This window comes from Sphaerodactylus townsendi, linkage group LG04, assembly GCF_021028975.2.
Source record: "Sphaerodactylus townsendi isolate TG3544 linkage group LG04, MPM_Stown_v2.3, whole genome shotgun sequence".
NCBI lineage: Eukaryota > Metazoa > Chordata > Lepidosauria > Squamata > Sphaerodactylidae > Sphaerodactylus > Sphaerodactylus townsendi.
In genome coordinates, this window is record NC_059428.1 from 7,265,275 (window position 1) to 7,291,323 (window position 26,049).

At 49.7% G+C, this 26,049-nt stretch overlaps 2 protein-coding genes across 5 annotated transcripts in view; both read left to right on the plus strand.

Moving 5' to 3' along the window:
• Positions 1-326: 326 nt before the first annotated feature.
• XNDC1N (XRCC1 N-terminal domain containing 1, N-terminal like) lies at positions 327-18,376 on the plus strand. Of its 4 annotated transcripts, none has more exons than XM_048495506.1 (10): positions 327-478; positions 1,031-1,171; positions 5,197-5,335; positions 5,745-5,900; positions 6,027-6,190; positions 8,565-8,641; positions 10,373-10,605; positions 13,406-13,484; positions 14,086-14,258; positions 17,623-18,376. In XM_048495506.1, exons 2-10 carry the CDS (start codon positions 1,127-1,129, stop codon positions 17,856-17,858), a joined length of 1,302 nt encoding a protein of 433 aa, XP_048351463.1. In that variant the 5' UTR covers positions 327-478; positions 1,031-1,126; the 3' UTR covers positions 17,859-18,376. The 4 variants fall into 4 exon arrangements, with proteins under 4 accessions (XP_048351463.1, XP_048351465.1, XP_048351464.1 ...); XM_048495508.1 differs by lacking the exon at positions 327-478 and adding an exon at positions 504-742 and having other exon boundaries at positions 17,650-18,376; XM_048495507.1 differs by lacking the exon at positions 327-478 and adding an exon at positions 507-687.
• Positions 18,377-22,962: 4,586 nt separating this feature from the next.
• Positions 22,963-26,049, plus strand: part of LOC125431215 (short transient receptor potential channel 2-like) — a 39,169-nt gene continuing 36,082 nt past the window's right edge. The window contains exon 1 of the mRNA XM_048493975.1: positions 22,963-23,086. Within this exon, the coding sequence (XP_048349932.1) occupies positions 23,060-23,086 (27 nt within the window). The 5' untranslated portion in view covers positions 22,963-23,059. The remainder of the gene's footprint in view (positions 23,087-26,049) is intronic.

Consider the following 26,049-nt stretch of genomic DNA (forward strand, 5'->3'; position numbering starts at 1 on the left):
CTCCGCCAATCGGCGGGCGAAACATGCGCGTTCCGGGAGCCAATCGGGGAAGGGGAGGGGCGAGGCCGTGGTCTCGGAGTGGGAAAACGAAGCCTGTCAGGCAGCGCAAGGGACCGCCTGACAAGTGTCTCCTCTCCTTTCAGGCGCAAAATCCCGGAGGAAGAGACAGCTGCCGCGGGGCCCGTCCCTTTAAACCTCTGAAGAGATAGGCTTTACCATTCCCTTCGCCCGAACTGGGCTTCATAGGCTTGTTGCTGAGGTTTTACGTTTTTTAGATATATTGAGAAATTGGAGTCTCTCCCTGGCAGCTATCTCCCCGCCCTCCCTGAAGCAGATCCATTGTGAAATGCGGCGCGTGGCAGGCGCGGGGAACTACCACTCCCAGGATGCATTGCGCGGCCCCGTCCGTCAAATTTTTATTTAAAGGAATTATTAACACACCACTAATTCCTGAGGGAGTGAGCCTCTTCCTATAATTGTGAGAAATAGGGATAAATAAATTTTTAAAAAACAAAAAAGGAAGCCTTCGCTCTCACAACCTTTGCTGGGTGGCCAGCGGCCTATCAGCGGGAGGGTCAAAGGTTACGGCCCGCTTTTGGCGGGAGACTGAGATGCTCCGGTCGCAGCGGACGGTCCGGACCAAAGATCTGAGAGAGCGAATCGTTTCCTGGTTGGAGCAGAGGACAGGTGCTCATTTGCATATGTTGATTTGGCTGCGATGACGCTGCGTGCGGGAGTTGAGGTGCGTGTGCTCACAACAACCTTGCGAGGTAGGCTAGGCTGGAGGAGAGTGGGTGGTGAACTCGAACTTATTCTTTCGGGGATTGATTTGGACCCGGGTTGTGGCCCCAGGAGGCCGCCCTCGAACCCACAAGGACCGCAGGGGCTTCTGATGCTCCCCCCAGGTTTCACCATCCCTTCTTCCAAGCGGCTCAGGTGAGTTTATTACCTGTGGTTATGATTAATGCCCATTTCTTACCTGTGGTTTTTCTTACCTGTGGTTATGATTAATGCCCATTTCCTTCTCCAGGGCTCACTAGAACCTGGGATGAGCGACTCGCAGAAACAGCCGGTTTCATCATGAACAGTCTGAGCGAATGATGGAGATTCTCTTGAAGCTACAGAAATGGCTCCAGTTAAAATTAGACACGTGGTCTCCTTCACCTCTCAGGTAACTAAAGTGCTACATTAGCCTGTTACACTCAGAAGAAAATTGGGAAGTCCCCATAATATATATATTTAATTTAAATTTTATTAGATTTGTTACCCCATCCTTTCATGGCCAAAACCGGGGTCAGGATAGCTTACACACATCTGAAAACACATCTATCATCATAAATTCATGCATAAATACATGCATATGTGCATGTATTTTTATCTGTAATTTTTGGAATTGCTGCTATAATGTATTTTAATGAATGTTAAATGTTTTATTGCTATATTGTATTTATGAGACCTTATATTGTATTTGTTTGAGAAACCAGACACCGCCTAAGAACCCTTAGGGGTTGCCATGCCCATCGCTTCCAATTAATAATAATAATAATAATAATAATAATAATAATAATAATAATAATAATAATAATAATAATAATAATATAAAAAAATTGGTGCTCTGGGAGGAACCCCAATAAATCTTGAAAAACATCTGGAAAGCCTAAACTTGGACAGAACATCAGTCCACATGCTGCAGAAAGCAGCACTTCTAGGAACTGCACATATTCTACGCAAATACCTCTAATATCCTAGGTCCTTGGGAAGGACTCGATATTCAGAGATGAATTCCAGACACTCGTGCTGTGTTGTTATGTGTATAATAATAATAATAATAATAATAATAATAATAAACCCAATTCAACAACAATATCACTTGACCATTAAAATATAAATTCTTCAGATGGTGGTGTCCATAGTGTCCATAGCAAACCCCAAACACAGCCTGACAAAAGGGAAGGCAAATTTAAAGCATTCAGTATATTATCTGAAGTACTGTCAAACTTTCATACATGGAACAACTCACAAGAACAGTTTCTGGGATTTTATTCATGATCAGAAGAGAGACAGTAAAAAGGCAGTTCTGACGCTTTGGCGCCAGAACTGTTGGTAATATGTTCGGACAATCCCCACCCCCTCCATGAGAACCAAGAGATACGGAAGTCCAGTTCGTTTAGCTGTAGCCGCAACGCTCCATGAGCATGATCAGATTAGCACCTGCAAAACCAACCGAAAGCAAAGCACAGAACGAATACATTCCCAATGTCCCAAGCTCCCTCCCCCCTTAGGAATGGCATCCTGACAAGTATTTTCAATAGCAGCTGTTTACAACTATGTTATATTTTATATGCTTCATGAAGACCATTGCTGAATTAAAGATGAACAAGAAATTGTAGTAAAGACATTTATTTATTCATTCATTCAAGTAATATACCGTCCTCCCCCTAGGGCACAGGTGTCAAACTCGTGGCCCTCCAGATGTTATGGACTACAGTTCCCATCATCCACTGCCAGCATGATGCTGGCAGGGGATGATGGGAACTGTAGTCCATAACATCTGGAGGGCCACGAGTTTGACACCTGTGCCCTAGGGGCTCAGGGCGATTTACATCAATAAATACATTAAAAACATTAACCAACTACCAACATACTAAAACAGTTCACCTTCACAAAGTTAAAACGTTTTTTTGTTGATGGCATCAGAATTTTTCATTTCCCCCTTCTCTCTCTTCCCCGCGCCCTGAGCGTTGTCAGGTATAGTAGCAGAATTCTGCTAATATACTGTGCCCAGAATATAAACGTACTTTTGCTCAGGAGCTGTAAGATAGTCAAAATAAAAACTTCAGTTAATATGGCCTTTCAGATCTGACTCTTGGTGCTGCAGAAACTAACCTCTAGGAGCAGCAGTGGCGTAGTGGCTAAGAGCAGTGGCTAAGAGCAGGCGCACTCTGATCTGGAGGAACCGGGTTTGATTCCCAGCTCTGCCGCTTGAGTTGTGGAGGCTTATCTGGGGAATTCAGATTAGCCTGTGCACTCCCACACATGCCAGCTGGGTGACCTTGGGCTAGTCACAGCTTCTCGGAGCTCTCTCAGCCCCACCCACCTCATAGGGTGTTTGTTGTGAGGGGGGAAGGGCAAGGAGATTGTCAGCCCCTTTGAGTCTCCTACAGGAGAGAAAGGGGGGGATATAAATCCAAACTCTTCTTCTACCTCACAGGGTGTTTGTTGTGAGGGGGGAAGGGCAAGGAGATTGTCAGCCCCTTTGAGTCTCCTACAGGAGAGAAAGGGGGGATATAAATCCAAACTCTTCTTCTTCTGATAAAAGGGGTGTGGCTTCAAACATAGGGCGATGGTCTGGCTCTCAGCCTGATTAATGCTGAGTCTATGGCAGCTGGGACTTCATGGACTACCTGTGCGTTTTCAAGTTCATCTCTGTAGTTATGAGGGATCGGTGGGAGGCGACAGGGGTGGCCATGATAGAGACTCATAAAACTACACATGGGGTGGAAAAAGTTGACTGGGGGAACTTTTTCTCCTTCTCCCAAAATACTAGAACTGGAGGGCATCCAATGAAGTCAGGTTTATGGAGGAGAAGTCGATCTCTGGCTCCCAATCTTGATCCTCCTTGATCTGAGATTGCAAATGGCTTAGCAGACCAGGTGCTCGGGAGCAGCAGCAGCAGAAGGCCATTGCTTTCACCTCCTGCCTGTGAGCTCCCAAAGGCACCTGGTGGGCCACTGCGAGTAGCAGAGTACTGGACTAGATGGACTCTGGTCTGATCCAGCTGACTTGTTCTTATGTTCTTAAGTCGATGGGTAGGAGTTTCAGAAGGGAAATAAGGAGCTGGGGATGTTTAGTCTGGAGAAGTGAAGGCTAAGGGGGGGACATGATAGCTATGTTTGAATATTTGAAGGGATGTCATGTCGAAGAGGGAGCAAGCTTGTTTCTTTCTGCTGCCTCAGAGACTAGGCCCAGGAGTCGTGGGTTCAAGATGCAGGAAAGGAGATTTCACCTAAACATTAGGAAGAACTTCCTGACCACCAGGGCTGTTCAACAGTGGAATTCACTGCCTGGGAGAGTGGTGGGGTCTCCTTCTGTGGAGGTTTTTTAACAGGCTGGATGATCGTATGTCGGGAGTGCTTTGATTGTGTGTTCCTGCATGGCAGGGGGTTGGACTTGATGACTTTTGGGGTCTCTTCAAACTCTATGATTCTATAAGAACATAAGAACGAGCCAGCTGGATCAGACCAGAGTCCATCTAGTCCAGCACTCTGCTACTCGCAGTGGCCCACCAGGTGCCTTTGGGAGCTCACCTGCAGGATGTGAAAGCAAGGGCCTTCTGCTGCTGCTGCTCCTGAGCACCTGGTCTGCTAAGGCATGAAATATGAAATACTATGAAATACTTCTTGATCCAGTGAGTGACTGAAACGTGCAGCTGACTGACAGAGGATACAGGAATGTCCACAGGCACCAGGCGGCTGTAAAAAGAGATTGGTTAGACAGATTTGTGGAGACCGCGAGTGGCGACTAGCCTCTGAATTCCAGTTTGTGAAGGCAACCTGTTATTGGCCCCCCAGATGAACTGGTTGGCCCCTATGTGAGACCGGATACTGGGCTGGATGAACCCCCGGTTCCAGCAGGGCTCTTCCGATGATTTTAGTTTCTCAGTAAATCTCTTAGTAAACCTCTGAATTCCAGCGCTAGGAGGCAGCGTCAGGGAAGGCCTCGGCCTCCATGTCCTGTTGGCCCTCGAACTGGTTGGCCACTGAGTGGGGCAGGAGGCTAGACTAGATGGACCTTCGCTGGTCTGATCCAGCAGGACTCTTATGTTCTTAAGAAGCATCTGAGCTTTCCAGAATGCCATTCTTGGTACCCGATGGTGATGTGCCGTTCTGAACATAAGAAGCTAAGAAGAGCCCTGCTGAATCGAGTCCAGCAGTCTGTTCACACAGTGGCCAACCTCGGGGGAGCTCACAGACAAGGCAGCTGCTGCAGCATTCTCCTGCCTGTCTTCCACAGCACCTAATACAGTAGGCCTGCAGGTGTGATATTGGAGGGATGCTGTGTGTTGATGTAGTGGACACAGGAGAGATACAGAAGCCTGATTCCAAGGGACAAAAACTCCCGAGGCAGCTACCGAGGGAGCAAGGCCTCTTAATTAAGCCCGCATTCCTCAACTCTTTCATCCTTTTTTTGAGACAGGATCCTAAATATCCAGTGGACAACTTGCTGCTCGAAGAAGGCCTCCGTCCCTGGCTCAGTGGCCCTCAGGACAGAAGCCGGCTGCTAAAAGTGGAGCTGCAACTTGAACAAGCAAGCCTCATTGGCTACATCGACATAGGTAGGCATGCTGGAGAGGGGGACACTTACCCCATCGGCCAGAAATGTGGTGTTCAAACTCTGGGGCAGAACTGAGAAGCATTGAGCAAGGCAGTTTGTTCGTTTAATTGATGTAGATCAGGGGTCTGCAACCTGTGGCTCTCCAGATGTTCATGGACTACAATTCCCATCAGCCCAATTCCCATCCCCAATTGGCCATGCTGGAAGGGGCTGATGGGAATTGTAGTCCATGAACATCTGGAGAGCCACAGGTTGCAGACCCCTGATGTGGATGTTTAATAGATGTTTGTTCCTTTAATTGATGCGGCCCGGAAACCACCCAGCACCCCAGTGATTCCGGCCGTGAAAACCTTCGACAAAGCTTCAAGATTCTTTGGTTCCTTACCTGGATTTCTGTTGGTTGGACGCAGGGAACTGTGGCTCCGCCTTCCTTCAGATCGACGTGGGCCGCTCCTCTTGGCCTGCAGACAAGAGTTACCTGACCTTGTTGCCCACCGCCACTCTGATGACCCCAGCAGATGCCAAGCTGGACTGTAATCGTTCTGGGGTCCGGATGTTTAAAAAAGGTATGGAAATCACACACACACACACACACACACACACACACACACACACTCGGGCCCTGAGCCCCGTGGGCTTGCGCTTCCGGCCCTGTGATCCCTCCTTGATGTTTCTCTGCCTGCATCCCGCAGGGGACTTCTTGGCCTCGGCGCTGGGGGAGAAATGGGATCGCGTCAGGGTGACGTGCAGCCAGCCCTTCAACAAGCAAGCCCAGTTCGGCCTCTCCTTTGTTCGGATCCGCACTCCATCGGACGATGACAGCAGCAAGGCACACCTGCCTTCCTCACCTGCTCAGGTACAGGCCTCTGGGAGATCATTCGTGGCTCGTACAGGCCTCTGGGAGATCATTCGTGACTCGTATAAGAGCGTCCCATTCAGCTTGTACATACTTAGAGTGATTTTGTCGAAGTCGACGTGCTAACTTTTCACACTTTTCACAGGGTGTTTGTTGTATCTTAGGGACCATCTGGCCCCATATGTCCCACGTCGGTCTCTGCGTTCGGCAGAGGCCAATCTACTGGAGGTCCCCGCCCCCTCTATGATGCGGCTGGCCTCCACTAGGGCCAGGGCTTTTACGGCCCTGGCCCCTGCCTGGTGGAATGCTCTTCCGCCAGCTGTCCGGTCTCTGGCGGGACCTTGCCAGTGAAAATTCGCGCGGGGCCACATAATCAAGACTGAGCTATTCCGCCGGGCTTTTGGGGAGGCCGGCTGCTGATAGGTGCCCATTAACAACTGAGACCCACTGTTCCCCCCTCAGAGTGTCAGAGGGAGTGAAAGGTTGAACGCCATCTGTTTTAAACATTTACAAGCTTGGAGCGCTGCATTTTAACTTGTATAAAATTCTTTAGTATTTTATTTTATTATCCCACTTGTATGTATTATAAGACATGTAAAATCACGCTCTGAGCCCTTCGGGGGAGGGCGGTATAAAAGTGGAACAAATAAATAAATAAATAAACTCCGATTTTAAGGCGAAGTAGTCTAGTGGAAGATTGGCTTCGTTAGATTTAGCATGTTTAGAGTAGATATTTCTTAGATGCACCTTAATCCTTCGACACTCTTCGTCAAATAATACATTGTTAGGTCGATCTTGGTTTCTTATGTGGCTTGTCTTTTGTTTTACCGTAAAATCAGCTGTGTGTCTCACCAAATTGTCGTATTTTTTTAATGAGTACGAAAGATGACTCAGATGTTAGAGTTTGCTGTTTGAGTTCCGTCATCTCTGGGGTAGCAAGGAAAGCATTAAGCTTCGATCTCAGGTGTTTATTCCAACGTACTATAGGTACAGTGCAGTTATTGGCTGTTTTATCCAAAATATCGGGCGCTTCAACAGTCAGCATTAATTCAAGCGGTAAATGATCACTCCATATTTGGTGTCTAATTTGATAGTTGGTAATAAGTTGAAATATAGACTGGGAGACCAGAATATGGTCAGGGGAACTGCAACCACGAGATGACACATAGGCGTATTCTCCTGCCGTTTGGAATTTGGTTAGTCCTGTAAGATTAATTAAGTCGAAATGCAAGCTTAATAAGGTAAGTTGGTCACCTGCTGCATTTCGAAATTGGTCTTTGCATTTTCTTCTTAAGGCAAAGTGTCATGGAAGAGTTTCTATGTCTAAGTTCATATGGTGTTGTAGATATGCTTCATTATCTCCCAGTCTAGCATTCCAATCTCCTACTGGCGAGGTTCTGCATGCATAGGTTCCCCAAGAGATGGAGGCAAAACTCAAAGTCCCAATTAGACGTTGGGGAGGAGAGGAAACGGGCGACGGCGGGTCGGCGTGGAAACGGTTTAAAAGACCCTGGAGGGGGAAGTCTGTTTTCAGGAATGTCAGTGAAATGGAGAAACAGCAGGTTTAGGAGCGTGAAAGGAGCTCGTTTTTCACCGAATGCACAATGAAGCTATGGAACTCATTGCCACAGGATACTGGTGAACTTTTTGAAGGGATTAAGGTGAAAGTATATGGGCGTTTGCAGTCATCCCTGTGAGGGGAAAAGCAAGTCTTCGTGGCCGCTCCTCCTCCAGTTGTTGGACGTTGTAGGAATGAATGTCTCCCTCGTGCCCTAACGGAGGCTGTCCGTGATTCTCTCTGGGTGGTTGTTGATGGCAGTTAGAATACTGTACTAGGTGGACAGTTGTCATAACCAGAGTGCCGTTTGTTCATTCTTTTGGAATGAGCAAGTGTTAGGGATGTCTCTGAGCTGAGACATGCCTCTCTCTGAGCTGAGATGTGCTAGCTCAAACTCTGGGATTCCCGTCTAGCGTTGTCAGATCCCCAACGATTGAAACAACAATCCCCAATGATTGAAACAGCAGTGGCGTAGGAGGTTAAGAGCTCGTGTATCTAATCTGGAGGAACCGGGTTTGATTCCCAGCTCTGCCGCCTGAGCTGTGGAGGCTTCTCTGGGGAATTCAGATTAGCCTGTACACTCACACACACACCAGCTGGGTGACCTTGGGCTAGTCACAGCTTCTCGGAGCTCTCTCAGCCTCACCCACCTCACAGGGTGTTTGTTGTGAGGGGGGAAGGGCAAGGAGATTGTGAGCCCCTTTGAGTCTCCTGCAGGAGAGAAAGGAGGGATATAAATCCAAACTCTTCTTCTTCTTCTTAAAAAGCATCTTTCTAAGACTATTCCTCCGTCTCTTTTTCTGACCTCCTCCGCAGGGACCTCCTGAGGCCACAGACAGCCCGTGGCTTTCCAGCGCAGCCATCTGCAGAACGTTTTTCCCACAGGCACCAGTGTGAGTATCTCTTTGTGCGCATGGGACATGACAGGGACAAAAAACGTGCAGAGTTTTCAGGGAAAATAGAAACACGTACCATACTGACTTTCTTATGCATAAAGTTGTTTGACTGCTTTAACGATGTAAAATGCATTATTTTTGACAGTGTATGCAACTGTAAAATTTATCAAAGTATAAAATTTAGCTAGCTATTGATTGATTGATTGATTGATTGATTGATTGATTGATTGATTGAACTTATAGGCCGCCTCATCCCCGAAGGGCTCGAGGCGGCTCACAGTATGGCTGTTCTACCGAACAGCAAATCAACAGCATAAAAACATTAAATCCTTTAAAACCTATGCAATGTAGAATTCCTTAGTCTTCTGTAAATGTAGCCAGCACTAAAAAGCGAGCGATCTCATGGCAATCTCCTTTACCCTAGGCTATTTTAGCACATATATCTTACTTTTCACCCTGTAAGAGGCAGTAATAAATGTTGAAAATAGAAAATGCAAATTGAGTAGTACAGAAAAGGAAATGTCATCTGGACAGAAGCGGTCTTGAATCATAATAAAGGAGAGTAAATACCGTGTTTCACTTTATAATATTGAAAACGCTTAAGTTTTCAGTAGGGTATTATAAGAACATAAGAACTAGCCTGCTGGATCAGACCAGAGTCCATCTAGTCCAGCTCTCTGCTACTCGCAGTGGCCCACCAGGTGCCTTTGGGAGCTCACGTGCAGGATGTAAAAGCAATGGCCTTCTGCTGCTGCTGCTGCTCCTGCTCCTGCTCCTGCTCCTGAGCACCTGGTCTGCTCAGGCATTAGCAATCTGAGATCAAGGAGGATCAAGATTGGTAGCCAGAGATCGACTTCTCCTCCATAAATCTGTCCAAGCCCTTTTTAAAGCTATCCAGGTGAGTGGCCATCACCACCTCCTGTGGCAGCATATTCCAAACACCAATCACACGTTGCGTGAAGAAATGTTTCCTTTTATTAGTCCTAATTCTTCCCCCCAGCATGTTCAATGGATGCCCCCTGGTTCATATTATCATATTAGAGTGTATTAATTGTGTACAGAATTAGTCGCATTTAAGCAATAAACCCCTGAAGATATGGTACGCAGTAAAAGACCCTTGTCTGATGATGTAGATCAAAGGTCCTCAGTATTTTTGAGTTGGTGGGCACCTGTGGAATTCTGGCATAGGGTGATGTTGATTCCTTTTTATCAGTTTCTGACAGGAGAAACCTTCCTAAAAGGCTATAGTTAGCCTCTAAATATTGTACATTTATCCAGGATCTTCTATTTCCAATTTCATATTCTTAAGGCTGATTTTTAAAAAATGTTGAATCACTAAAAATACTCAGTTGATGCTGATAATTAATGTTGTAAAAGTTTTTTTCCGGGTTTCTGAATGGCCTGTGAGCCGTAATAAAGACAGGACTGCCAGCTGCTACCCCGTTTCCCCGAATATAAGACATCCCTGGAAAATAAGACATAGTAGAGGTTTTGCTGAAGTGCAAAATATAAGGCATCCCCCGAAAGTAAGACGTAGCAAAGTTTTTGTTTGGAAGCATGCCCAATGAACAGAACACAGAAAAATAAGACATCCCCTGAAAATAAGACATAGCGCATCTTTGGGAGCAAAAATTAATATAAGACACTGTCTTATTTTTGGGGAAACATGGTACCCCCAAAAGGCACCAGTGGACAGGGGCTTCGTCTTCACCAGATCTTTCTTTGCAGGAGCAGCACGGAGGAAGCGGCACTAAAAACCCGGCTTCAGCAGCTGGACCCAGCCTCCAGCCCTGGAACGCAGAGTCCGGTCTGTTTGAGCCGCCCGGCTAGGATGGTGCTGAAGGCGGCCAAGGCCCGGAAGAGGACGTTTCCCCCCGTGGACACCCCTACCCGTTTGACCACAGAAAGCAAAGAGCAGGCCCCGCCAGCTGAGGACATGGCTGACAGCTGCCCGGCGTCGGGTGAGTATGAATGAGCATGGCACCTGTGAAAAAGGCAAACTATGCTGGGGATAATTAGGAAAGGAGTTGATCATAAAACTGCAAAGATTCTCATGCCCTTATACAAAGCAGTGGTGCGACTGCACTTGGAGTCCTGTGTTCAGTTCTGGTTGCCACATCTCAAAAAGGATATTGAAGAGATAGACAAAGTGCAGAGAAGGGCAACAAGAATGGTTGAGGGACTGGAGCACCTTCCTTATGAGGAGAGGCTGCAGCGTTTGGGACTCTTTAGTTTGGAGAGGAGACGTCTGAGGGGGGATACGATTGAAGTCTATAAAATTATGCATGGGGTAGAAAATGTGGACAGAGAGACATTTTTCTCTCTTTCTCACAATACTAGAACATCCATTGAAAATGCTGGGGGGAAGAATTAGGATCTAGCAGCATTCTCTCCTGACGTTTCGCCTGCATCTGTGGCTGGCATCTTCAGAGGATCTGATGGCTGGCATCTTCAGAGGATCTGATCATCAGATCCTCTGAAGATGCCAGCCACAGAGGCAGGCGAAACGTCAGGAGAGAATGCTGCTAGAACACGGCCATACAGCCCGGAAACCACACAGCATCCCAGTGATTCCGGCCGTGAAAGCCTTCGGAGTCACTTGTGTTCTTTGCGATAAGAAAATGCCTATACACCTGACGTCAAAAATCTACAAGACCACAGTCTGCGCCATACACTCTATGGGTCAGAGTCATGGCCCACAACGAAAGCGGCTGAGAAATGACTCCTCATCATGGAAGAGTGCATGATTTGCTGGACTCTGGGTGTATCCCTCCTCAACTATATCACCAACATCATGGTCCGAAAACAATTTGGCATTGAGGCAAAAATGAGAGAGAGGCGCCTGTGCTGGTTCGACCATGTCCGACTAGCAGCCCCGGACTCTGTCGGCAGCATCGCCTATCACACTGAGGTCACTGGCCAGCGGCCACTCGGACGGCCAAAGCAACAATGGCAAGATACCTTCAATGTGGATCTGAAAGTTACATGGCAGCAACCAGACATCGTGCTCGACGGAGAGAAGGGGCATTTAAAAATCCGAGCAGAGGAGGAGGAGGAGGAAGGGAGGAGGAGAAGGAGAAGGAGAAGAGTTTGGATTTATATCCCCCCTTTCTCTCCTGCAGGAGACTCAAAGGGGCTCACAATCTCCTTGCCCTTCCCCCCTCACAACAAACACCCTGTGGGGTGGGTGGGGCTGAGAGAGCTCGGAGAAGCTGTGACTAGCCCAAGGTCACCCAGCTGGCGTGTGTGGGAGTGCACAGGCTAATCTGAATTCCCCAGAGAAGCCTCCACAGCTCAGGCGGCAGAGCTGGGAATCAAACCCGGTTCCTCCAGATTAGATACACGAGCTCTTAACCTCCTACGCCACTGCTGCTTTTCTTAGTGGGACAACGCTAGGAAGAAGAATGTAAACACGCGCCAAATAGGACATTATTTTTAAAAAATCAAACCATTTATCAAACAGAACAGTAATAAGACGGATCTTAATGTTCAGCAAAATATAGACGTGATACCAACTTGAGAGAGAACCTTTCATCTTGCTTATTTCATCTAACTTTCCACTGTGTGAGACGGGATGCTGGACTGGATTGATCGTCACAGGTCTGATCCAGCGGGGCTCTTCTGAGGTTCTTATCAGGGGAAGGCCTCGGCCCCTAAGCCCTGTTGCTGGACCTTCAGAGGGACGGGGTGCTGGACGGGATGGAACCACTGTTCTGATCAGGCAGAGCCCTTCTGAGGTTCTGAAATATCCCATGCCTCTAAAAGGCAACACACCAAGCTTTTTGATGGAGGAAATAGTGAATGTTTGTGAATATCCGGCTGAAAGCCTCCAGCTGCCCGATCCCATCTTAAGACGCTAAACTCAACGGGCCTTTTCTGCCTCCTATTACATTGCTTGTTTTGTTTTAGTATTGTGAGAAAGAGAGTCTTAGTTGACAGTTCCATGGGAATGTCCACTCAATGCATGGCAGCTGTGAAAAAGGCAAACTCTATGCTGGGGATCATTAGGAAAGGAGTTGAGAATAAAACTGCAAAGATTGTCATGCCCTTATATAAAGAAGCAGTAGTCGCGATTCCGCGCCAGGAGTCCTGTGTCCAGTTCTGGTGCGCCCACATCTCAAAAAAGGATATTGAGGAAGGATAGAAAAAAGAAGTGCCGGTGAAGGGCAACGAAAGGGATGATTGAGGGACCTGGAGCACCTTCGCTTATATGAGAGGAGAGGTCTGCAAGCCGCTTTGGGACTCTTTAGTTTGGAGAGGAGACGTCTGAGGGGGGATAGGATTGAAGTCTATAAAATTATGCATGGGGTAGAAAATGTTGACAGAGAGAAATTTTCCTCTCTTTCTCACAATACTAGAACCAGGGGGCATCCATTGAAAATGCTGGGGGGAAGAATTAGGACTAATCAAAGGAAACACTTCTTCACGCAACGGGTGATTGGTGTTTGGAATATGCTGCCACAGGAGGTGGTGATGGCCACTAACCTGGGTGTAGCTTCTTAAAAGTGGGCTTTGGGGCAGATTTATGGAGGAGAAGTCGATTTATGGCTCCCAATCTTGATCCTCTTTGATCTGAGATTGCAAGTGCCTTAGCAGACCAGATGCTCAGGAGCAGCAGCAACAGCAGAAGGCCATTGCTTTCACCTCCTGCAGGCGAGCTCCCAAAGACACCTGGTGGGCCACTGCGAGTAGCAGAGAGCTGGACTAGATGGACTCTGGTCTGATCCAGCCGGCTTGTTCTTATGTTCTTATGTTTTGCAGGCTCCAGGCAGGAATCATCCACCAGAAGAGATCGTATGAGAACCAAGAGGAGGAGGGGATTGTGCCAGGGGGCTGCGAGGTAATTTTTCTTCCTGTGTGAGTCTGACATCTCTTTTCAGAGAGGTCTTTGGAGCCAGCATGATGTAGTCATTAAGAGCAGGTGCACCCTAATCTGGAGAACCGTGTTTGACCCCCAGCTCTGCCACTTGAGCTGTGGAGGCTTATCTGGTGAACCAGATTGGCTTGTGCACTCCAACACACGCCAGCTAAGTGACCTTGGGCTAGTCACAGTTCTTCGGTGCTCTCTCAGCCCCGCCCACCTCACAGGGTGTTTGCTGTGGGGGAGGGGGGAAGGGCAAGGAGATTGTCAGCCCCTTTGAGTCTCCTACAGGGGAGAAAGGGGGGATATAAATCCAAACTCTTCTTCTTCTTCTAAACTGAGGACCTCAGATTCTCCTTTTAAATCCATGCTGCTGCTGCCGCTTCTTCTTCTTCTTCTTCTTCTTCTTCTTCTTCTTCTTCTTCTTCTTCTTCTTCTTCTTCTTCTTCTTCTTCTTCTTTTCGGCTACCATGTACGTGGGAAACTTTACATAAAGCCAACAATGAGCAGTTTTGCGGGGAGGTGACTCAGTAGAAAAGTACCTGGGTTTTCAATGCCTAAACATAAAGTTTCTCCGTAGGTCTGTAGCCGCCTCTTCTGTCCGACCAAGGCTTGGCTCTCGACGGGGAGGAAGAGGCCGAGGTCGGAAGGGAAGGTGGCAGAGGAGGGGAAATGGGAAAGAGCCGGACGGAGAGGAAGAGGATGAGCCAGAAGAGGCAGATATGGGGGTGGGCACGTGCCCCATCTGTGATGGTGAGTAGGGGGGGAAGGAGAGGGTGGGGAAGAGAGCCTCATTATTATTTAAGGCAGGGTCCCGAACCTTTTCGAGCCTGTGGGAATTCCCACACTGGGCAGTTAGCGGAGTGGTAAAGAACTGCAGACGAATCTGGGGAACTGGGTTTGGTTCCCCACATGAAGACTCTTATCTGGTGAAGTGGATTTGTTTCCCTGCTCCTCCCCATGAAGCCTGCTGGGTGACCTTGGGCCAGTCACAGTTCTCTCAGAAATCTCTCAGCCCCTCCTGCCTGACAAGGTGTCTGTTGTGGGGAGAGGAAGGGAAAGGAGCTTGTAAACTGCTTTGAGACTCATTACAGGAGAACAAAAGTGAGGAATAAAAACAAACTCTTCCCCAACAATCAGAAAATGGCTGTTAGAAAATTCCTTTTAGAAGAAGAAGAAGAGCTGGATTTATATCCCCCCTTTCTCTCCTGCAGGAGACTCAAAGGGGCTTACAATCTCCTTGCCCTTCCCCTCCCTCACAACAAACACCCTGTGAGGTGGGCGGGGCTGAGAGAGCTCCGAGAAGCTGTGACTAGCCCAAGGTCACCCAGCTGGCGTGTGTGGGAGTGCACAGGCTAATCTGAATCCCCCAGATCAGTCTCCACAGCTCAGGCGGCAAAGCTGGGAATCAAAGCCGGTTCCTCCAGAGTAGATACACGAGCTCTTAACCTCCTACGCCACTGCTGCTCACTTTAGGTACTCTGCCCAGCCAAACGGAAGTCCTGCTCAGCAAATGCCCCTCCCACTTTCTCAAATGGCTTAGCGGGTGCCAGGAAAGGTGTTAATGGACCCCAAATTTAGGGATTGAAAAACTCTTCAGAGGAAGATGCCAGCCACAGATGCAGGCAAAACATCGGGAGAGAATGCTGCTGGAACACAGCCATACAGCCCGGAAACCACACAACAACCTAATCCTTCTGGGAGTTTTCTGTTTTATTCTCTTGCTGATTATTTTAATGGTTGTCCTTTACGGCTTGTTCGTTTTCTTTTTAGGATGTCTCTGTGAGTTTATCCTATTTTACTTTATGAGCTGCTCCAAGTGGTGTCTGGAGAGGCAGCATATAAAATCTTTATTATAAAATAAATGAATCAATGAATGAGTCCAGGAAGTAGAAATGGCTACCCGCCAGTAGGGGGCAGTGCTGGTTTCTAGACCTACCAGGGGCCCTTGCCACGGCGTGCTTTCAATTTGCAACTGAGGATCTGATATTTGACAAAGGGAAAGACGGATCCAGCCCCTACGGCAAACAACCAGGCTCAGGTGCAGAGAACATCTGAAACCGAGCAGAAATCTGAAACTGAGCATAAGTATTCACGGGACATGTTAAATGATGAGGAAACTGCATGTTAGGATAATACTACAGTGAAAGGCAATACATGCTCTTCGCAGTAGAATACCCCACAAATCCCGAACCTCTTCTCTTCTCCCCACCTTCAAAGAGGCTTGCCAATTCAGACTGACCCCGAAGCCCTGGCAGACTGGCAGGCCTCGCAGTGCCACCTGAAGTGAGCCAGCAGTGTGATGCTTTGGCCAAGAAAGCCAATGCGATTCTGGGCTGTATCAATAGAAGTATAGTGTCAAGATAGAGCAGACCTGGGCATTATACGGCCCGCGGGCCACATCCGGCCCGCCGGATGACCTTGACTGGCCCCCTGCTGTGCTGGGGAGCGAGGCGCCTTTGAAAGCCCCGCAGAAGCCGGTTGCCTTGGCTGCCGGCTTCTGCGGGGCTTTCAAAAGCGCCTCGCCCCCCTGCCTTTTGGCCCGGCCCTCCACAATATTTTGTTTCTTATGCGGCCCCATGGAAAAAATAATTGCCGACCCCTGAGATAGAGGGATGTAATTGTATCTCTCTATTCTGCATCGGTCAGACTTCCCCTTGAGTACTGTGTCCAGTTCTGTGCACCACAATTCAAGAAGGATATTGACAAGCTGGAATGGGTCCAGAGGTGAAAGGTCTGGAATCCATGCCCTACGAGGAGAGACTTAGGGAGCTGGGGATGTTTAGTCTGGAGAAGAGAAGGTTAAGAGGTGACATGATAGCCATGTTTAAAATATCTGAAGGGATGTCATGTTGGGGAGGGAGCAAGCTTGTTTTCTGCGGCTCCAGAGACTAGGACCAGGAGTCATGGGTTTAAGGCAGGGGTCTGCAGCCACCAATCGGCCATGGCGGCAGGGGCTGATGGGAATTGTAGTCCTTGAACATCCAGAGAGCCGCAGGTTGCAGACCCCTGGTTCAAGGGAAAGGAAAAGAGATTCCACCTAAACATCAGGAGAAACTTTCTGACCATCAGGGCTGTTCAACAGTGGAATGCACTCCCTCGGAGTGTGGTGGAGTCTCCCTCTTTGGAGGCTTTTAAACAGAAGCTGTCTGTCAGGAGTGCTTTGATTATTTGTTCCTGCATTGCAGGGGGTTGGACTGGATGGCCTTTGGGGGGTCTCTTCCAATTTTTTGGTTCTAAGGAGGGGGGCCTGGGGTTGGGTTAGGGCAGTGGCGGCAAACCTTTGGCACTCCAGATGTTATGGACTACAATTCCCATCAGCCCCTGCCAGCATGGCCAGATGTTATGGGCTACAATTCCCATCAGTCCCTGCCAGCATGGCCAGATGTTATGGGCTACAATTCCCATCAGCCCCTGCCAGCATGGCCAGATGTTATGGGCTACAATTCCCATCAGCCCCTGCCAGTGTGGCCAGATGTTATGGGCTACAATTCCCATCAGCCCCTGCCAGTGTGGCCAGATGTTGTGGACTACAATTCCCATCAGCCCCTGCCAGCATGGCCAGATGTTATGGACTGCAATTCCCATCAGCCCCTGCCAGCACGGCCAGATGTTATGGACTGCAATTCCCATCAGCCCCTGCCAGCACGACCAGATGTTATGGACTACAATTCCCATCAGCCCCTGCCAGCACGACCAGATGTTATGGACTACAATTCCCATCAGCCCCTGCCAGCACGACCAGATGTTATGGACTACAATTCCCATCAGCCCTGCCAGCACGGCCAGATGTTATGGACTGCAATTCCCATCAGCCCCTGCCAGCACAGCCAGATGTTATGGACTACAATTCCCATCAGCCCCTGCCAGCACGACCAGATGTTATGGACTACACTTCCCATCAGCCCCTGCCAGCATGGCCAGATGTTATGGACTACAATTCCCATCAGCCCCGCCAGCATGGCCAGATGTCGTGGACTACAATTCCCATCAGCCCCTGCCAGCAGGGGCTGATGGGAATTGTAGTCCATAACATCTGGAGTGCCAAAGGTTCGCCACCACGGGGTTAGGGAGAGGCCAGCTCTTACCCCTCTCTCCTGCCCTCTCCTTTCTTCAGGCCGTTTTCCTATCCGCCTTTTACCAGCTCATGCCTCCCGGTGCGGAGAAGAGTTTGAAGCAAGCGTCTCCTCCTCCTCCTCGTCGTCCTCGTGGGAAGAGCCGCCCGATGACCGCGTCTGCTGCCCCATCTGCCAGTTCCATTTCTCGGCCGTCGAGGTCGAGGCCCACGCCAGCTCTTGCGGGGAGCTTCCTGATAGCAGCTCCTCCTGGCTGTGGGTAGAGCAGGGGGACTAGATCCAGCCGGGGGGGGCCAGCAGCGCCAAGACTTTCGCCTGCCCGAGTGGGAACCATAAATTGTTTGTGCCGATCTCTGTGGGTGTGAAGAGCTCCCAAGGGGCACCCAGCTGGCATTTGGGAAGCCCCCCCTCGCGTGGCTCCTTTGTCGTAGGATACGGGAGAGGCAGAAACCGGCATCTTTCTTGGAACCAGCATCTTTCCAAACTTTTGTCGTGGAAGCATCCCTCAGAAAAGGAACTCCTGAAAGTCCATCATCCGTGGGAGCTGTTTTAATGGCCCAGAAAGCGAAGGTTTCATCTCCAAATGTTACCCGGCCGATGGCTTTTTCCTGGTCTTCTGTCCCCTTGTTTTGGTTCAGTTCCTGGGAGGGAGGGAGGGAGGGCTGATTCATTCATGCCAAATGTGGCTGAGCCCACCCCTTTGTGACTCCGTAGGGAACAGTGGACAAGAAGCAGTTTAACAAGGATACGTGTTGAGTTCTGTATTTAAATAAATAAATAAATAAATAAATAAATCTGTGTAACGAAAGTATGCAAAGATTGTCATGCCCTTATATAAAGCCGTGGTGCGACCGCACTTGGAGTCCTGTGTTCAGTTCTGGTCGCCACATCTCAAAAAGGATATCGAAGAGATAGAAAAAGTGCAGAGAAGGGCAACAAGGATGATTGAGGGACTGGAGCACCTTCCCTATGAGGAGAGGCTGCAGCGTTTGGGACTCTTTAGTTTGGAGAGGAGACGTCTGAGGGGGGATATGATTGAAGTCTATGAAATTATGCATGGGGTAGAAAAGGTTGACAGAGAGAAATTTTTCTCTCTTTCTCACAATACTAGAACCAGGGGGCATCCATTGAAAATGCTGGGGGGAAGAATTAGGACTAATCAAAGGAAACACTTCTTCACGCAACGTGTGATTGGTGTTTGGAATATGCCGCCACAGGAGGTGGTGATGGCCACTCACCTGGATAGCTTTAAAAGGGGCTTGGACAGATTGATGGAGGAGAAGTCGATCTCTGGCTACCGATCCTCCTTGATCTCAGGTTGCAAATGCCTTAGCAGACCAGGTGCTCAGGAGGAGCAGGAGCCGCAGAAGGCCATTGCTTTCACCTCCTGCAGGTGAGCTCCCAAAGGCACCTGGTGGGCCACTGCGAGTAGCAGAGAGCTGGACAAGATGGACTCTGGTCTGATCCAGCTGGCTTGTTCTTATGTTCTTATGTTCTTAATAAATAAATAAATCTGTGTAACAAAAGTATCATGAAAGCAAGCCTGGGAGAGCCAATGCTTGTTTCAGTAAAATCCTTTGGGTTCTTTTCTCCAATAACTCCAACCAGCTGAGGTCTCAACGATTTTTATTGAAAAACAGGAATCAAAGAAATAAAACATAAATGCAGTTAAGAGATTGCTCAACTGGTTACATTCCTTTTGGTTCTTTGTCCCCATTCCGGGAACCCACGGCCCAGAGATGCTTCTCTGACCACGTCTCAAGATGGAATTCTTAAAACCCTTTGTTTTCCCCTTCTCAGGAAAACTCTGTTCAGGCCACCAGGTAACTTAGGCCTTTGAAGTTGCATCCTGGCACCTTTGTATGGCTTCCTGTCCTCCCTCCAGGAGATCAAAAGGCAAAGATGCTTTTCACAGTCATGTGTGATTTTGCCAGTTTTATCACAGAAAGTGAGAAACACACACACACTGGATGGGGAATACGTTACTGGGTAGCAGTCTGTGTGGACAGGATCTTGGAGTTTGGGTGGATTACTTGGAAGGTGGGCAGAAGAAGTTGGGGGGTGACTCGTGTTCAACCCTTTTCCTGCCTCACCAGCCAGAGTGAAAGAAAAAATGGCCGCTCCTGTTCAGATTCAGGGAGCTGGGAGCCTGACCCAGCTGGGCCCTTCCAGAGAGGGCAGCTGTGGGAAGGGCTCCATGCAGTGGTGGGATCCATAAATTTTAGTAACAGCTTCCCATGGTGGTGGGATTCAAACAGTGGCGTAGCGCCAATGGGGCTGGGCGGGGCATGACGGGGGCGTGGCCAGGCATTCCGGGGGCGGGGCATTGATAATTTCTCTGTTACTGTAAAAAACTCTTACTGTAAAAAAAAAGTTCCTAATTTCCAGCTGGTATCTTTCTGTCCATAATTCAAACTCATTATAGCAAGTCCTATCGTCTACTGCCGACAGAAACAACTACTTCTCCTGTAATTGGCTGCCTGTCAAATACTTAATACTTTCAAATACTTAATTTTGTTTCTAGACATCAAAAGAAGGATGCTTTCCTTAAACCAGGAACTTTACCATATTTCTAAAACATGTTTTTAAAGCAGCCCAACAGGGAGAATTATCCCGTTTTCTACCTTCGCTAACCAGCCACATAGGAAACGACAGGACTTCATGATTTTTGGACCTAATGGGATTTCTAATGGAAAAGCAGACCCAATTAGTAACCCCCTCTCAGCACACACAAATAATTAGTAACCCACTCTCGGGAACTGGTGAGAACCTGCTGGATCCCACCTCTGGCTCCGTGACTGGCTGCCTGAAGCTGCCTGAAGTCCCTGGAACCTAGCAGTGCGTGCCTTGACTGGCAGCCGCTCTCTGAGGTCCCAAGTGGGAGTGAGTTCCACAGCTCTGGACACGAGATGCTTTAGATGCAGAGGACAACTGGGGACACTCGGCCATCTCTGCTGGCAGTTTCCTGGGATGCTGGTTGAAGAAGAGTTTGGATTTATATCCCCCTTTTCTCTCCTTAAGGAGATTCCAGGTGGCTTACAAGCTCCTTCCCCTCTCCCCCCCACAACAGACACCTTGTGAGGCAGGTGGGTCTGAGAGAGTTCTGAAAAACTGACTAGCCCAAGGTCACCCAGCTGGCGTGTGTGGGAGTGCACAAGCTAATCTGGTTCCCCAGATAAGCCTCCACAGCTCAAGTGGCAGAGCTGGGAATCAAACCGGGTTCTCCAGATTAGAGTGCACCTGCTCTTAACCGCTGCGCCATGCTGGCTGTAGGTCCAGGTTGGGGTCCCAGCTCAGTGTAGAGCATCTGCGTTGGTGTGCAGAAGGTGCCAGGTGAGAGGCCTTTCCCATCACCTACGGTTCGTGTTCAGAGCCCTCAAGTCGCTTCTGGCTCGTAGCAACCCTGTGAATCCGCGGCTTCTCATTAACAGCCTTATTCGGGTCTTGCAAACTGAGGGAGCAGCAGTGGCGTAGGAGGTTAAGAGCTCGTGTATCTAATCTGGAGGAACCGGGTTTGATTCCCAGCTCTGCCGCCTGAGCTGTGGAGGCTTCTCTGGGGAATTCAGATTAGCCTGTGCACTCCCACACACGCCCGCTGGGTGACCTTGGGCTAGTCACAGCTTCTCGGAGCTCTCTCAGCCCCACCCACCTCACAGGGTGTTTGTTGTGAGGGGGGAAGGGAGAGGAGATTGTAAGCCCCTTTGAGTCTCCTGCAGGAGAGAAAGGGGGGATATAAATCCAAACTCTTCTTCTCTTCTTCTTGCTGCTTTCAACTTTTCCTGGCATTATTGTCTTTTCCAGCGTATCTCATCTTCTCATTACTTGTTTGAATATTTGCCACCTCTTGTTTGAGTTATTACAGGAGCAAGTTGCACCATTTGGTTAATTGGTTGATTGAGGGTCACCTTCCATGCTGCATATTATGGTGTGGCTTTTCCATGCTCCCTTATCTCCCGTCTTCCCATTTTCCTCTCCCTTTTGCTCCTTGTACTGAGGCTGCACAAATGTGTGCTGTGCGGTGCTGCTGTATTTTTTTCCTTGATTGCTTATTTGTGTAAACTTGTTTGCTTGCCGGTGCTTTGTGGCACACGACTATTTTGTCTTCCTCTTTTTGTAAATATACATTGTGTGGCCTGACTTTTTGTACTTAGAACTTTATTAAAGGATCACTCCTTTTTTATAACTCTGCTGCGGTTTGTTTCTCTCTGCCAAAGAACTGGGTAGTTTCAGTTCTTCTATCAATTGCGTGACCAAAGTTCGAAGGTCCCAGTTCAGTCGTGTGAGCTTCTAGGAACAGTCCAGGCTGGAGCCCCCTTATTTGTCCTTTTGCTGGTCTGTGGGATTGATAAAACTCTATTCCGACACCATATTTCCAAGGAATCCACTCCCATCCACTCAAGGAATCCACTCTCAGGAGGGGGGCGGGGATATAAATCCAAACTCTTCTTCCTTCTGGTGGATGGAACCTATGATAGGGTCATGGATCAGTGGCAGAGTATCTGTTTTGCATACAGGAAGTCCCGGGTTCAGTCCCCACCACCTGCAGTTAAAAGGACCAGGCAGGAGGTGACGTGAAAGACCTCCGTCTGAAACCCTGGGCAGCTGCTACCAGTCAGAGTAGGCAATACTGGCCTTCATGATCTGATGCACTAGAACACAGGTGTCAAACTCGCGGCCCTCCAGATGTTATGGACTACAGTTCCCATCATCCCCTGCCAGCATGATGCTGGCAGGGGATGATGGGAACTGTAGTCCATAACATCTGGAGGGCCGCGAGTTTGACACCTATGCACTAGAACAAAACTAGTGTTCATGTCTCTCTCTCTTGACGTCCTCACAGACCAACTGAACACAGTGTTTCACTAGCAGAGAAAGCGAGGGAGGGAAGTGCCAATCAAATCCTTCCAGGTGGCTCGAGAAAGTAAGCCGAGCCATAGCTGATAGAGAAACTCATTGGGTGCCAAGCAAGAGCATCTCTGTGCCAGCAAATTACCTGGAAAGGCCACGAGGGTGCAGCTCAAAGGGGCCCGACCGCAGCCCTCCCCTCTGTCTCCGCCGCCCCTGCGAGGAAGGCTGCCTTCCCTGTTGAGCCCGTTGCAAGGAGAGTTTGGGGAAGGCCGGAACAAGAAGGATCAAAGCCAGAAGGGAAAATCTGGCCGCTGACAAATACGGCCTCCCAGGAGAGGTGGGCGAAGCGGCTGCCAGCGGCTGCCTTCGGCGTTCATGTGGCAACCTGGCCCTTGGGGGGCGTTTACAGATGGGGCCGCGCTGCTCTCTTGGCTGCTGTGAAGGAAAAACAAGTTTAGCAGGTGCCCTGGACAGAAGCAGGAGCGGGGCCAGGCCTGCAGGGCCTCCCCTGGCCGGGTGTGGTCGCCTTTGGAAAGGGCAGCTCTTGGGGTGGGACCCCTGAGGTCCTGCTGTCCCCCTGGCTGGGCTGCCCTTCCTCAGTGAGCAAGCGGCATCTCTGTGGAGGCCAAGATGGCGTCTGATTTCGAGGGTGTCATGGTGAGTGAGGATATCGAAGAGATAGGAAAAGTGCAGAGAAGGGCAACGAGGATGATTGAGGGACTGGAGCACCTTCCTTATGAGGAGAGGCTGCAGCGTTTGGGACTCTTTAGTTTGGAGAGGAGACGGCTGAGGGGGGATATGATCGAAGTCTATAAAATTATGCATGGGGTAGAAAATGTGGACAGAGAGACATTGTTCTCTCTTTCTCACAATACTAGAACCAGGGGGCACCCATTGAAAATGCTGGGGGGAAGAATTAGGACTAATAAAAGGAAACACTTCTTCACGCAACGTGTGATCGGTGTTTGGAATATGCTGCCACAGGAGGTGGTGATGGCCACTCACCTGGATAGCTTTAAAAGGGGCTTGGACAGATTGATGGAGGAGAAGTCGATCTCTGGCTACCAATCTTGATCCTCCTTGATCTGAGATTGCAAATGCATTAGCAGACCAGGTGCTCGGGAGCAGCAGCAGCAGAAGGCCATTGCTTTCACCTCCTGCAGGTGAGCTCCCAAAGGCACCTGGTGGGCCACTGCGAGTAGCAGAGAGCTGGACTAATGGACTCTGGTCTGATCCAGCTGGCTTGTTCTGATGTTCTTATGACTAGTGGGGGGACGGTGTGTCCCCTCATACTTTCCTTACCCGAGGGGTCTTCGCTGCTGTCGGTGGCCTGGTGGGGCTGAGGGGAGGCTGATTCTGACCCCCTGCATGTGAGGGGCCGACCTCTCCCCAAAATGGGATGGGTCCTGAAGAAGGAACTGTCCCGTAGGAGTCGGTGCTGGAATAGCAGCTACCAGCAGTCTGCGGATTTGCTCCCGAGAAGGGGCTTGCTTTGTATCTGCTGGAGATTTTTGTGTGTGCATGGGGGGGGGGGGGTACTGTTCCTTGCTTCCTCGGCTCCATGCCCAGTTCCTCCCCTCTTGCAAGCCCCCTCCCCCCCTACTCTGAGCCCTATGCTGGCTCTCCAGCTTCCTGATCCACTTCTGGGGCGTTTCCCTCTTGCACTTTGTCCTACATCAGTGGTTCTCAACCTTCCTAATGCCGCGACCCTTTAATGCAGTTCCTCCTGTTGTGGTGACCCCCAACCCTGACATGTATCCATTTTACAGATGGAGAACACTGATGCAGAGAGTCTTAGCCGACCCCTGGGAAAGGGCCGTTCGACCCCCAAAGGGGTCCCGACCCACAGGTTGAGAACCGCTGGTCTTGCCTATAACGGATCTTGGGACACCCGTCTCCAGTTTGAGACTTGCCTCTTCCTCTCCCTCCCCCCCATGTCGACTTTGATGTGGGGGCTAGCTCTCCTAAGGGGGCAGGGCTGTGCTCTCTTCCAGGACAGGAGACCCCCCCCCCCAAGGTGCAAGTCACCGGAGGTGCAAGTCACCAGCCACCACCTGCGCTAGAAAGCCCAGTAACTGGGGCATCGCCAGTCGGCTCTGCAGGATCCCGCCGGAGGAGTCCTGTGGGTGCTCTGGTCTGGAGCCAGGCTTTGGCAGAGGGCCACCTCTCTTGAACAAACACCTGCCCCAGGTGGCTGGCTTGGATTCCCTTTGGCCCTCCAGGGACGGGGGGGGGGGGGGAGCAAATTCAATCACGCCCAGCGGCAAAGCGAAGGCGCAAACCAAGACTCAGCCCAGCGGGGGACTTAATTACAGGGCTGCTAATGAGGAGTCCTGGCTGCTACCTCCTCTCTCCTGGGGGAGGCAAGAGAGGTGCCCAAGAGGGACCCACTCTTCCCAGCACTAGAGGAGGAGGAGGAGGAGGAGGAGGAGGAGGAGGAGGAGGAGGAGGAGGAGGAGGAGGAGGAGAGTTGGATTTATATCCCCCTTTCTCTCCTGTAGGAGACTCAAAGGGACTTACAATCTCCTTGCCCTTCCCCCCCCCCACAACAAACACCCTGTGAGGTGGGTGGGGCTGAGAGAGCTCCAAAGAACCGTGACTAGCCCAAGGTCACCCAGCTGGTGTGTGTTGGAGTGCACAAGCTAATCAGGTTCACCAGATAAGCTTCCACAGCTCAAGTGGCAGAGCGGGGAATCAATAATAGATGGCACCTACGGGGTTTGATTCCCAGCTCTGCTGCCTGAGCTGTGGAGGCTTATCTGGGGAATTCAGATTAGCCTGCGCACTCCCACACACGCCAGCTGGGTGACCTTGGGCTAGTCACAGCTTCTCGGAGCTCTCTCAGCCCCACCTACCTCACAGGGTGTTTGTTGGGAGGGGGGGAAGGGCAAGGAGATTGTCAGCCCCTTTGAGTCTCCTTACAGGAGAGAAAGGGGGGATATAAATCCAAACTCTTCTTCTTCTCTTCTAATACCTGAAAACTGGTGAATGTGGAAAATGGGGAGGCAGGTGTGGAGGGGGTTTCCTGAGAAGACTTTCTGGCAATCTCAGGGGAAGCAGGATATTTTTGTCTGTTTTTTTGGATAGAAAAGCAAGCAATTGTGCTGTGTTGACTGTCAACATCCTCTAAACTTCAGGGCAGAGCCAAAATCCACCTGCGATTGTCAGAATCCTAGCACAGTTATATCATATCTGTTCGACAGAATGAATGCCAAGACCAGAACATAACAAACTTCCTGAGTTTTGAGAGGCTGGGGAGCAAAAGGGGCCGCTTTTTACGGCTCTGTCCCGAGAGTCTTTGGTGCATCTTGAAACCTGGATGCCACCTGATGCCACAACAACACATCACGCGTCCCAGGGGCTTTGCATTTAAATGATCTTGCGTGCCTCGCCTGGCGTTAGTGCCACGGTAATTCTGGGAGGCTGGCAAACCGACTGGAGGGGAAATGAGACTCAGTCCAGTGGGCCTAAGACACAGGAAGGTGTGTTAACATAAGAACATAAGAATGAGCCAGCTGGATCAGACCAGAGTCCATCTAGTCCAGCTCTCTGCTACTCGCAGTGGCCCACCAGGTGCCTTTGGGAGCTCACCTGCAGGATGTGAAAGCAACGGCCTTCTG

Excerpts from the sequence above, each read along its gene's own strand:
- XNDC1N (XM_048495506.1), top strand. The coding sequence starts at position 1,127 with ATGGCTCCAGTTAAAATTAGACACGTGGTCTCCTTCACCTCTCAG. Across the intron at positions 5,336-5,744 it reads CATTGGCTACATCGACATAG|GGAACTGTGGCTCCGCCTTC; the intron begins GTAGGCATGCTG and ends GGTTGGACGCAG. Across the intron at positions 13,485-14,085 it reads TTGTGCCAGGGGGCTGCGAG|GTCTGTAGCCGCCTCTTCTG; the intron begins GTAATTTTTCTT and ends GTTTCTCCGTAG.